Source organism: Mauremys mutica, chromosome 21 (assembly GCF_020497125.1).
Source record: "Mauremys mutica isolate MM-2020 ecotype Southern chromosome 21, ASM2049712v1, whole genome shotgun sequence".
Lineage (NCBI taxonomy): Eukaryota > Metazoa > Chordata > Testudines > Geoemydidae > Mauremys > Mauremys mutica.
Window position 1 is genome coordinate 14,805,525 of NC_059092.1, and position 12,332 is coordinate 14,817,856.

At 42.4% G+C, this 12,332-nt stretch overlaps 1 protein-coding gene across 2 annotated transcripts in view; it reads left to right on the forward strand.

The window, feature by feature from the left end:
* Positions 1-12,332, forward strand: part of CAPZB (capping actin protein of muscle Z-line subunit beta) — a 108,142-nt gene that overhangs the window by 65,059 nt on the left and 30,751 nt on the right. For both annotated transcript variants that reach the window (XM_044996160.1, XM_044996161.1), the window contains exon 4: positions 4,804-4,917. In XM_044996160.1, the coding sequence (XP_044852095.1) occupies positions 4,804-4,917 (114 nt within the window). The remainder of the gene's footprint in view (positions 1-4,803; positions 4,918-12,332) is intronic.

A 12,332-nucleotide genomic window follows, 5' to 3' on the forward strand; every position in this document is an offset into this window, starting at 1 on the left:
GGAGATGGGAGGCAGATGAGTTGAGTCTCTCTCTAAGTAAGGATAAATGGGGTAAGAAATAGGGATGATGTCTATAGTAGACTGCTACCATCACCACCAAATCGGAAGTGAAGGTGGATGAGGCATTTCTAGAATAAATAACAGAAATATCCAAAACACAAGACCTGGCAGTGATGGGGGACTTTACTTTTCTAACAGCTGTCTGGGTAGTTAATAATATGTCAAAACACAAAATTTCCAGTAAGTTCTTGGAATGTATTAGGGACAATTTTTTTGGAGTAAGTAACCAGGGGGGCAGCCATTTTAGACTTGACTCTGACCAACAGGGAGGGCCTGGGAACTAATTGTCCCACTCTACTCAACATGGGTGAGGCTCAACTGGAATAGTGTGTCCAGTTCTGGCCACCAAACTTTGAGAAAGATATAGACAAATTGAAGAGAGTCCAGGGAAGAGCAACAAAAATGATAAAAGGTTTAGAAAACCTGACCGATAAGGATTTAAAAAACTAGGCATGTTTAGTCTTGAGAAAAGACTACTGAGCAGGGGGATTTGGTAAGGGCTGTTAGAGAAGATGGTGATCAGATGTTCTCCATGTCCGATGAAGATAGGGCAAGAAGCAGTGAGTTTATTTGCAGCAAGGGGGATCTTAGATTAAGTATTAGGAAAGACTTTCTAACTCTAAGGGTAGTTAAACTTTGGAATAGGCTTCCAAGGAAGGGTGTGGAATCCCCGTCAATAGAGGTTTTAAAAAAAACATGTTGGACCTACACTTGCCAAGGATGGTTTAGGTTTCTTGGTTCTGACACAGCACAGAGTGCTGGACTTGATGGCTTCTCAAGGTCCCTTCTAGCCCTAAATTTCATAGAATCATAGAATCTCAGGGTTGGAAGGGACCTCAGGAGGTCATCCAGTCCAACCCCCTGCTCAAAGCAGGACCAAACCCAACTTCTATGATTCATAGCTTCCATTTGGATGGACAAGACTCCTTACTTCCTTGGATAATTATAACTTACTAAGGTTAATCCTAGGTTGGTTGGTTCACCACAAAAATTGTTTGATAACTTGATCCAGGAATTTTTATAATGGGGAAGGTTTGTAAGTAGCAGTTTTGCTGATATGTTCATTTTAACTAAATGAACATTGCCCCATAATGAAGGCTGGAGACGCTGGTTGTTTATCAGATCAGTCTGAATTTTGTTCAGTAGTAGTGGAGTGTTTAAAGATATTGTTTAGATTTACTGATATTATCCCTAGACATAAAAAGTCTATAGGTGCCCGTCATAACTGAAAATATTTTATTAGTGTCTGTTTTTGTAAGGGTGCAGTTTTCAGTTAATTTTAAGACCACCCAGCTTCCCAAAAGAAAGGAGTTTGATCTCTTCTCCAAGGTGGAGAGGTTGAGTATGTTAGCAAGTTGTCCAGCAAAAGTAAAACTTCACGTTTCCAATTTTGACTCCTGCAATAGATTAGGTGATGGAAATGGGGATGGCCATGGGTTCAGAGGCCAGTGTTTATAATAGGAGATAGGCAGCCTTGTGTGTTTCCTCTTGCCAGCTTAAAGGGCTCTGAATATATTAGACAATATGGTTGCAGTTGGCATTTGATAAAATTAGATTGATTCATGCACAAAATTTGGATCCCAAACTGAGCACTTCTAAGATTACAAAGAAAAAGACCAAGGAAATGCTTCAGATGGCACATTACAGCAAGAGTTGGAATGGGTGCATCACTTCTGTGCCATTGTATATTGTTGCTACATTAAAGCTAGATTAATCTGTATGTTTAATAAATGTTGGGAATACGGAAGTCAAAATGCTGGGAGACACCACAGTAAGAACATTCTGTATGTGAATGAAGGAGGTGGTATGTTAAGTACATAGTTCCAGGTTTTGTAGCCTGAAGATTAGATGGTTGGGTTTTCGTTTGGAATAACTGTACATTTTGCGTAAATAGTTGGTGTGCTAAGGAAACTTCTTATAAAAACTGAAGGAATAGCCATCAGAACCAGCTTGGATAGGTCAATTGCATATTATATTTTGTTCAGAGCATGGTTGTCCTTTACACTTTGATACTTTCTGCTGATTTGAGGAATGTTTCACTTCCGTTGGAACTTCTGGATGTCAGAACTATGCTTCTCTTCAGAAGTATATAGCAGACAAACTCAGAAATGCTATCTTGTTCAGTAGTTTTACTCAGTATATTTGAGTTTTTAGCAAAGCGTTTGAAGAATGCACACCTACTTCTTTGGATGCCTTTGATAATCCTTTGTAAATAAAGACCCATCAGTTATCCCAGATCAAATCAAATAACCCAGTAATGACTTAAGAAAAATTGATCAACCTCCTCACAAAGTCACCACCAGAGACCCATTTCAATAACCTTCCTTGTTTGAGTCTATAAATGTGTTGGGTTTAAGATTGAGTCAGCCAGCATTTTACCATGTTCACTTCTGCAATAGCTGCTTTCTACATGTTCCTAGGGCTCTGAGGACCTAATTCTCACAGCTGATCTTAGTAAAACATTTGTCTACCTCACAGGTCACCTGACCTCTTTTTCACTCAATAAACAATTGACTTGGAAGCTGGAATATTTGATCCAGTCTGTTATGAAGGGCAAAACAACTGTTGATGGGAAAAGGTGTTCAGTGTCCCTGTTAAGTAATGCATAATTGATTGTTGGAGAGGAGGGGGCTGCAAGGGTACTTCTGGTCAACACAGGTTTTCTGGCCACTGGTTCCCTTTCACCTGGAGGAGTAGCAAAATGTCATATGGAATTGCAGAAACACAACTTAGTTTTCAGGACTTATGTGCTTAAAAAAAGATTGGTGTGGGGAGAGCAGCATTTAGGAACAGAGGCTGCAACTATGAACATAAACAGTATGAATACTGCAGACTGTATGGGATACTTGCAGTTTGCACAGGGTGCAGGTTCTATTTTATTCATTCCTCAGAGGATGCGTGATAGAGGCTGATGTCCTGTCTGCAGCTCTCTGATGCTGTCTGGTTTGAGATTTTAGATCTATATTTGTACTGTCTTATGTGTGCGTCTGTTTCACTTATGAATGCCACAAAAGCCTGCACTTTCAGGGGTGGGAACCCTTGTTTTGTGTTTTAATCTTTCTGACGTGACAGAATTCTCTGTTAAACAAGTAGTACAGTCTTGTAACATTCACTAAAGCATTTGAGTTTTCTTTTTTTAAATGGGAAATTGCTGCCTGAAAAGTCTTCCTGTGGCTGGATATGACACAGTGACTTGACGCTTCCTAGTGTCTCACCTGTTGAGCCAAATCCACAGAGAGGAGTAGGAGGGGAATGAAATGTGGTGGAAGCGAGGCCAGACAGAAACAGACTATTCTTTGTGCTTTGCATTAAAGAGATGTCAAGCTAGACACCTCTTAGAGAAATTAATAACAAATGGTGCTTACGGAAGGAAAAGGCCCTTCTGTATGGACTACACTAAACCTGATGTGTGTTAGCACACTGGAGCATTTTAAAAAGCACCTTTGCAAAGGCTAAGGATACCTTTTTAAACTAGCAATGATTATATGCAGGTTGGTTGTTCACAGGGGAAATGCAAAGGAGAATGTGGGTTTATAAAATGAGAATACTAAAATTCTCAGAGGCAGGCACAAGGCTCCATCAACCCTTAAATACCAAGCATTTCACGAGAGCACACAATCTCTGCCACCTGCAGAAATTCATTAAAAAACCTGCAGTTTTACAAATCCTGTTAATTCTTGCATACTGTTTAAATCAGGGGTCCCCAACCCCCGGTCCGCGGCCCGATACCGGTCCGCGGCCTCTTAGAAACTGGGCCGCGAACCGACCCAGTGGACCTCCCGCAGGCGTGCCTGCGGGAGGTCTACCCGAGCCGCGGGACGAGCGCTCCCTCCGCAGTCATGCCTGCGGGAGGTCCGCTGCTCCCGGGGCTCCGGTAGACCTCCCGCAGGCATGACTGGGGCCGGTCCGCGGGGCGCGCGGCTCCGCTGGCCCCCCCGCCGCCACGCCGGGGGGAGGTCCACCGGCTCCGGTTGAGCTGCCGCAGCCATGCCTGCGGGCGGTCCAGCTGAGCCGCGCGACCAGCGAACCGTCCGCAGTCATGCCTGCGGCAGCTCAACCAGAGCCGGTAGACCTCCCGCAGGCACGCCTGCGGGCGGTCCGGCTGAGCCGCGGGACGAGCGCTCCCGACCGGTCCCTGGTCCTGAAAAGGTTGGGGACCCCTGGTTTAAATGTTTTCCTGATGGTTGCACAAAAGTAGTAGTGTGTTTTATAAAACCAGTTAGTGGAAGAGAATGTGAATTTTATTTGTAGCCTATATAGTATTGGCTCAAATCCTGACAAAGCTCATGGTGTACAAAAACTCCCAGATAAACTACGCAGTCTAACTGGATATCAAATCTTTCAGGTAAGCAGTTTTAATGGCTAAGGCTTCAGTGGCTTCCAGCATTAAGACCCCTCCACCCCTAATTCCAAAGAGCCACTACTGAAAATTACTTATACTTGGGGAAAAAAACCAAAACAAACCAAGCACCAAATATGACTGCACATATACCGGTAACACAAAGATCAGAGGTGATCTATAGGGAAAGTTAGAAGCTATAAACAAGTTTTAGGAATGTGAGGTCCCCTTTCTATCAATGTTCAGAAATGGCTGTTTATGATCCAGTTTTGACAGATTAATAGTTCTTGTTGCAAGTTCAGACATCTGTGGTTTGAGCCTACACTTCTCAAAGCCTTTCAGAGTTGCCTTGATTGTCTAAGTTTCTTTTTTCTCCTCCCCCCCCCCCTTTTTCTTCCTCACAGATCACCATGGAGTAACAAATACGATCCTCCTCTAGAAGACGGTGCCATGCCATCTGCTCGCCTGCGCAAGCTGGAGGTGGAAGCCAACAATGCCTTTGACCAGTACAGAGACTTGTAGGTCAATTCTACCATGTAGAACCCTCTGCTTTCTTTGCTTCGTCATTCACATATCTTGAGTCTAGGAAACACATTCATTAGCAGCCTTTGAGAGTGGCTTGCAGTGTGCATTGGAGGCAGAAGGACACACAAAGGCTTATTGACTGTTGATCTACTTTATCCATTTGTAACATTAGTAAAGTAAGGAGTGATCAAATGTGTCAACTGATACCGAAGCCAAGCTCTGAAGGGGATACAGGGGCAGAATTCTTTCCTGGCACACCTGCATTTCTTTTTCTAACTGCAGTCCTGCCCTGGAATGACCTGTGTTCTTATTTGTCTTGACCAGCTCAGTCTTAAGCCATCTGTTCTTCCTCTTTCTCCCAGCCCTCCAAAACTGAGTCCTCTGGAAAAAAAACAATCCCAACAGCAGAGAGTAAATTTTAAAGAGACTTGAAGTGACTTGTACATCCTCTTGTAAAACAGTATTTGCAGGCATACTGAAATATATTCAGTTGTGTGGGGTTTTTTAACTTCACTGTTAGTGCAATGATCATTCAGTAAGACTTGTATCTTTCCAAACAGTCAGGTGCTACTTTTTCACACCAGTAGAGACAGAATTCCATTAAAAACTTTGAAACCAAGGAGAATACCCTGTTTTCTGGACTCCAGCAGGCTAGACTGGCTAATTCTCCATTACTTTCCATTCCACATGCCTAGAAAGTGGGAATTAACAGATCATATGTAGAAAAACTATTGTCGGGGGACAGTTTAGCACTAGCAAATTGACAGTCTCTCTTTAAGATTTTAGTGGCAACATTTCTAAATCGCTTTCCTTACTGAATAACTTTTTTGAAAGCTGAGGCTGGACTGGGTTTTAACTCCCCTTTCATCATAGGGCTTGATTTATTATCAGATTTAGCAAGGGGTTTGTATAGTCCTTGGTCTCTTAGTCACTGCTGGGATGTAAATAGTAATTCTATTAATTTCACAGTTCACACATATATAGTAGACTGAAATGTAAATGCTGTATTACTGGAGATTTCTAACTGCTATAAAAAGCATGTGAGCAAATCTCAATGGCTTATGCATGTGTTACCAGAAGCTAGTGATAAAAACACAGCCTTAGATGTAGTTTACTTAGACTACTCAGGCACTAACAAATGCAGGCAAAAGGTAAAGATTTTTAGTTCTTGACCACTTCCTTTCTTTTGTTCATCTGACCTGCTATAAATGTTTCTCTAGCAAGATATTAATTCTTGGTGCTTTTTTAAAAGGGTAACCTTCTGTAGAATACCACTGAGATTCTTGTGTGTGTGTTTTGACTTCATGTTTTGTAACATTTTTATCTCTCTCTCTCTTTCACACACACACACAGACACTCCCCCCCCAAAAAAAAGAATGTTAAAGTTGCAAAGTTAAGCACTCAAAAGTTAGGAAATTCCAGAGTTAAGATTGAGCGTGCAACTTAAATTCAGTCCCCATGTGCATTATGACACAATCTTTAATTACGTGATCACAAACTATTTTCCTTTCCCTGTGTCCTTGTCTGATCTCCGTTGTCCCTTCCCCACATTGGCTCTCAGTCCGGTTTTCCCTCACTTTTTGCCCAGCCAGTCCTAGTCTACATCCCTGTCTCCTAAACTCCTGGTCCTAGTCTACTCCCTCTGTTGCTGCCCCACCTTGGTCAAATTCTTGTCCCCTCTGCATTCCAGTCTTCCTGGGTGGCAGCAGGGGAAGCATTGAGAGCACACTCATTGCTCTCATTTCTATTACCCAGGCACCAAAGCGGCCCTCATTGCTACTTGTGCTTCCTGTAATACACTACGTAGGCCAAGACTGTACTCAATTAAAATGCAAGATCATAAAAGTCTGCACTTATGCTGTATCTGGTACCAATGTGGGTACAGTGCTGTTTAGGTAAGTGTGACCTATCGAGCTCTCTCTAGTCATCAAGAGGACTCTGAGAGCAATTTGTGATACCAAAGTCTTTGAATTAATTTTCTGTTGGAATGACATTACACAGAAAATGTATCTCTGCCCCCTGTAGTTTAAGTTTGAAGGGAGGAGAATGTTTTTAGTTATTTTAAACATAGATTATCAAGTCTGAACAGCTCTCATTATTGGATGCTTGCGATTATCCCCACTGATTAGCTGAATCATTTTAGTTAGCTAGTTCCATTGCATATTGCAGTGCTGCTGGTTAAATGCAGTGATACCCAATCATATTCACACTCGGAAAATAATATGATATAACACAGCTGTTACATTTTGACTAGCTAGTACTGGATTTAAGTATACATCAGTGTGTTATGCCAATCATTCATATGGAGAAACTGAGGCCACTCATGCTCTTTAACAGGGAGTATTCAGTATGCTCATGAAATTGGGAATAACTAACCACATTTCTCTTCTTGTATATTTAATATAAAAAAAAAAACTTCAAGAATTTTACTGGACCAGTGTGGTTATAATTTCCCAGTAAAAGCCAGACACCTCCCAGTGCTGTAAAATGTCTTAAACCAGGTTTGGAATTATTGTGTGTGAACCTAGAAAACTGAGTAGGCTGCTAACTGTCCTAGTGCAGTCTTATACTGAAGTGACACAGCCTCTCTTGGAGGGGAGGAAATTCATGCTCTAAAGGAACCACATCTTAGTAACCCTTTTCACTTTGCAGGAAATACACAAAAACACTTCTGAATGATGCTCTAGAAACTCATTTTCACCACTTCAGAATGTCAGTCACATTGAACAGACAGGTTCTTTGTTTAAGTGATACAACTTTTAGCCACGCTGTGTGTGGCAAACTTAAAAAAACCCACACCTCTGAAGGCACCTTGCTGTTGCTTCCATTGTTATGCCTGTCTTCTGCATTGCAGATGGAGAAGGGACCCCCAGAACTTCCTTGATGATAGTGGTGCCTCTGGGGTGGTTAGAGCAGATGCTGAGTGTATTGCAACAGTCATTCAACAGGCTAAGTGTAAACATCTCCCTCTTCCTCCAGTTTAGAGGATGTTTTATATGCAGTACTTGAAAGTGCAGCCTGAAACAGTTGTGCTGTTATGTTTATGCCGGGGGTAACAGACATGTTACCAACAGCTAATATAAAATTTAAACATCAAGTATAATTTCTGCTGTTTAAAATTCTTCTCTCAATTTTTTTTTAATGAGAACTCCAGGCTCTAGTAGATATTCTCTAGGCAGTTAAATGTCTTCCATAGTGAGGGTTCATCTTGGGGTTTGCACAAGCACTTTGCGGCTTTGTTGCTTTATCTTAACTCCAGCACTTTCCTTTGCTGATTAGTTGTAGGTACCTCTTGCTCACAGTTCTCAAGGTAACAAAAGTTGTTTGGTCATTTGCCAGAGCCCCCAATGACAGTAAGATGCTGCAATGCACTTCATCATGGCAGCATAGATCAATTGTGTAGATGACTTAAAACAGCAAAACAATTTATATTGCAAATCCCAGCAGAGATGCTGCTAGCATACCAGGAAGCTGAGGTTAGAACAGGGATCGGCAACCTTTGGCACGCAGCCCCCAGGCCAGTGGTGGCTGCGGGAAGCGGCATGGGCTGAGATGTGCTGGCTGCTGCTTCCCGCAGCTCCCATTGGCCTGGAGTGGCAAACCGTGGCCAGTGGGAGCCGCGATTGGCCGAACCTGCGGACGCGACAGGTAAACAAACCAGCCCGGCCTGCCAGGATGCTTACCCCGGCGAGCCGCGTGCCAAAGGTTGCCGATCCCTGGGTTAGAAGAATCTTGTAGAGCTATTTCTCTGATATTGAATGATATTTTAAAATTGGGAATCACATTGTCTTCTCTTAGGGCTTTCTGAATTTGAATTCTCAATTAGATCGGTCATCTTTAAATAATCTGACTTTGAAGTTGTCTCATTAATAAGCAGTTGTCTGGAATTATTGCTGTCAGACAATGTAATAGGCTTGACTACGGACCAGTCAATCTGGGAAACTGCAGGCAAGAATAATAGGTTGGATAAAAGCAAAGCTCTTCTTGACCAGGCCCAAAGTAATGCTAAGCCCTTGGTTCTCAGAGTTCATTCCATAGGGCAAATGCTTCATTTCCTGGTTTTAAAAGATTTTTGGACAGATTATTCCAATGTCATTTCTTGGGGTGTAAGAGAAATATATCCAGCTCTTGAAGAATTGGGTGCTTTTGTGAGCGGGTTCTATTCCCAACCTGTTTTTTCAAATACAGGCAACATAATGGGGAGAGTCTGAACTCTACTTTCCTGGGGTTTGGTTTTTATTAATTTAAAGTAACAATAATACTGCCTGAAGTTCAGCTCAGACTTTGTTCAGAGAATTGGCTGCTCCCAGGGTTCTCTGCACCAGCACTGCTCAGCCTACACCTTAGACCCTCTAGAATACTGTTCCCACCCCTTATCTGCAGGTGGGGAACAAGTCACCTACATCAATGAACCATCAGAACCTATGTAGCAAGTGGTGATCCTGTTTGGGAATGACTAAGAGGGGGTGCTTCAGGAAAACAGTGTTAGAGCTTTTTATAAATAATCTGTTAGATAATCTATTCATATTTGTTCACTAGTGTCAGAGTCTTAAATTTTGGTCTTCCCTAGACTACTTATTGGCAATTCATTTGATGTCGGCACTTTAATCTGAAAACATGTTGGGTGAAGCTTGTATTACAAAATCATATAGAATTGCTTAGAATAGTAGAATCTTGAGCATTAAGATACTAGTAGGCTACTGAATATTCAGTCTATGTAGCCACTGCAGAATTGTTCATTACCATGTATACCTGGCACCCTGTCCAATCTAGTTTTAAATAATTCCACGGATTGCCCCAAATCACTTGTTGTGAAACAGTCTCCCGGTTTTTCTGTCAGCAAGCCTTCTTATTCCTGTTTAATCCTTCGTAACTGCATATCATTACTTCATTCAGCCATGCTAAACTCTTCTCTCCTTGCCAATTATGACCTTACCCCGTTCCTTCCATTTGATTTTAATTTAAATTCTCACAGGAATCTTCAGACAGTTGGTGGTGGACCTTAATTTCACAAATCTATAAAATCTGGGAGAAACTAAGAGGATGAGGGGGAGAGAACACTTTGCCGGGCAGGTTGGGTTGGGTTAACACTTGTGGAGACCAGAAGTGAATTCAACTTGAGTCTGAAGAAGTAAATTTGGTATTAATTCAATCCCTAGCAGACGCATATCATATATGGTTTTAAGATTATTAGTTGTATTTCACAGAAATGCAGACCTTTTGCCGAAATGGTAACTTTAATTTTGATCTCTTGCTGCCAGATAGAACACTTATACTGCCTAAAGCTAATGCCCCAATATCCTTTTGTTCATTAGTTTATTATTCCCATATGCAATCTAACATTTTACCCAATTCGGTTAAATCCTTGCCTCTCCACTTCCCACACTGAGAAGAATATTCCTTCAAACACGTGGTTGTAATTTATTGCCCTTAACTTAACGGGCATATGTGCAATTGATTGAAATCAAAGCATAATGAGGACCAGTGAGTCTGGATAAATGTAACTATTTTACATTCCATGTTCTTTTGTTTAGGGTTGGAGATAATCAGTGCTTTAAGTAATCTAATCATCCCTTATTGTTAAGAAGAGGCTTCTGAAGTGAATTAAAATAGACTTCCCTGTGGAAAGATGCCTCTTGTCTGGATTTTTTTTAGAAAATGATTTCAGGAAGATGAGTCTTGGCAGCCTGTGGCTAGTTCAGTAACATGGGTAGGGTACCAGATGTCCCGTTTTTAAAGGGACAGTCCTGTTTTGGGGGACTTTTTCTTATATAGGCGCCTATTACCCCACACCCCTGTTCCATTTTTTCACAGTTGCTATCTAGTCACCCTAAACATGGGAGAAGTTTAAACGTTGACATTCCATTTTAGGGAACCTCTTTGGTCTTTCTTGGGTTAAATAGGATTTATTAAGTCCTTGTCTGTGACAACTTGAAAGATCACAAAGTGTTCTCGTAGTCTTAATCATCTCATTTCTGAAAATGAACTGGCTGAGCTAACACTTCATAGCGCCCACGATCCTGTTAAATTGCAGACTTGGTTAGTATCCAAAATTGAGTAAGTTATTCAAGCATTCAGTTTGTATTAACTGTGCTGCTGATGGTACTGCTGCCATAGAGATCTTAGTTCATGGATTTACAGAGGCTCTCAGTATAGTAGACGTGGCCTAAGTGAAGCGTCCATCACTCTTGTCCTTCCAGCTTGAGGAAGAAATGTTACAGCCAAGTTCCCCTATGCATATGACTATACGTAGATATAAGACTTCTAGTAGATGGATTGAGGTGATTGTTGGTCAGAAACAGCAATAAAATCCCATTGACCTAGGTAAACTGATATCTTACCCGAGTCAACAGTGTCAATGTCTCTTTGCCTATAGTTTTTAATCACTTTGTATTGTACAGACTTCATTTGCTGAAGTCAAATAATAGTTCTCCTTGTTGTTTGACCTTGTGCATCAGCTCCTCTCTCTCAATCTCTACACTGGCTTCTCCATCACTGTCACATCATGTTCAAGTTTCTTGTAAACATCTTCAAAACTCTTCCCATTGTTTCTCATACACATTTATCTTATCCCGCATCTCTACACCCACTTTGTTCTACTGTTGGTGCCAGCCTAAATTCCCTCTAAGCTGCGTGGCCTCATGGCTGTGCAGCAGGCTATGAAGGGCCGCGTAGGTGGGGAGAGGCCCTTCTTCCCCGGCCCTAGGTTGTTGCGGCGAGAGAGGGCTGGGGGGAGTCCTTTCTCCCCGCCACAGCCTCGGGGAAGCCTGCACCCCAAATCCCTCATCCCCGGCCCCACCCCAGAGCCATCAGACAGAGCCCTCAACTCCCTCCCTCCTCCACACCTCAACCCTCTGCCCCAGCCCTGAGCCTCCTCCTGCACCCCAAACCCCTCATCCCTGGCTCCACCCCAGAGCCTGCACCCCGAGCCAGAGCCCTCACCCACCCACCCTGAACCTTTTGCCCCAGCGCTGAGCCCCCTCCCATGTTCCGAGCCCTTTGGCCACACATCGCCTCCATATTGGCGCACATAACAAAATTCATTCTGCACATGAATGTAAAAAACTAGAGGGAACATTGCCAGCCCCTGTGAATCTACTTGGTCAGCTTTTCACACATACATGGCTGTGCCTTCTTCCATGTTATCCCTCTATATGAGCTCATTTGCAGTGCCACTACTAAGTTAGTGCTTCCTAAAGGCACTGCTCTGTTGTAAAGCCTATGGGGAGACTTGTTGAATGAAAATACTTAGTGCATTCTGGGTGCTACCAGAAAGAAATACTAATATGCCACCACTTGCAACATTTTTACATGTGTGCTTAACCAGCTGAGTTTCCTATGTAAGTAACAATCCTGATTCCACTAAGGAAATAGAGGATACCATGTGTGTGTTTAGTTTTTACATCAG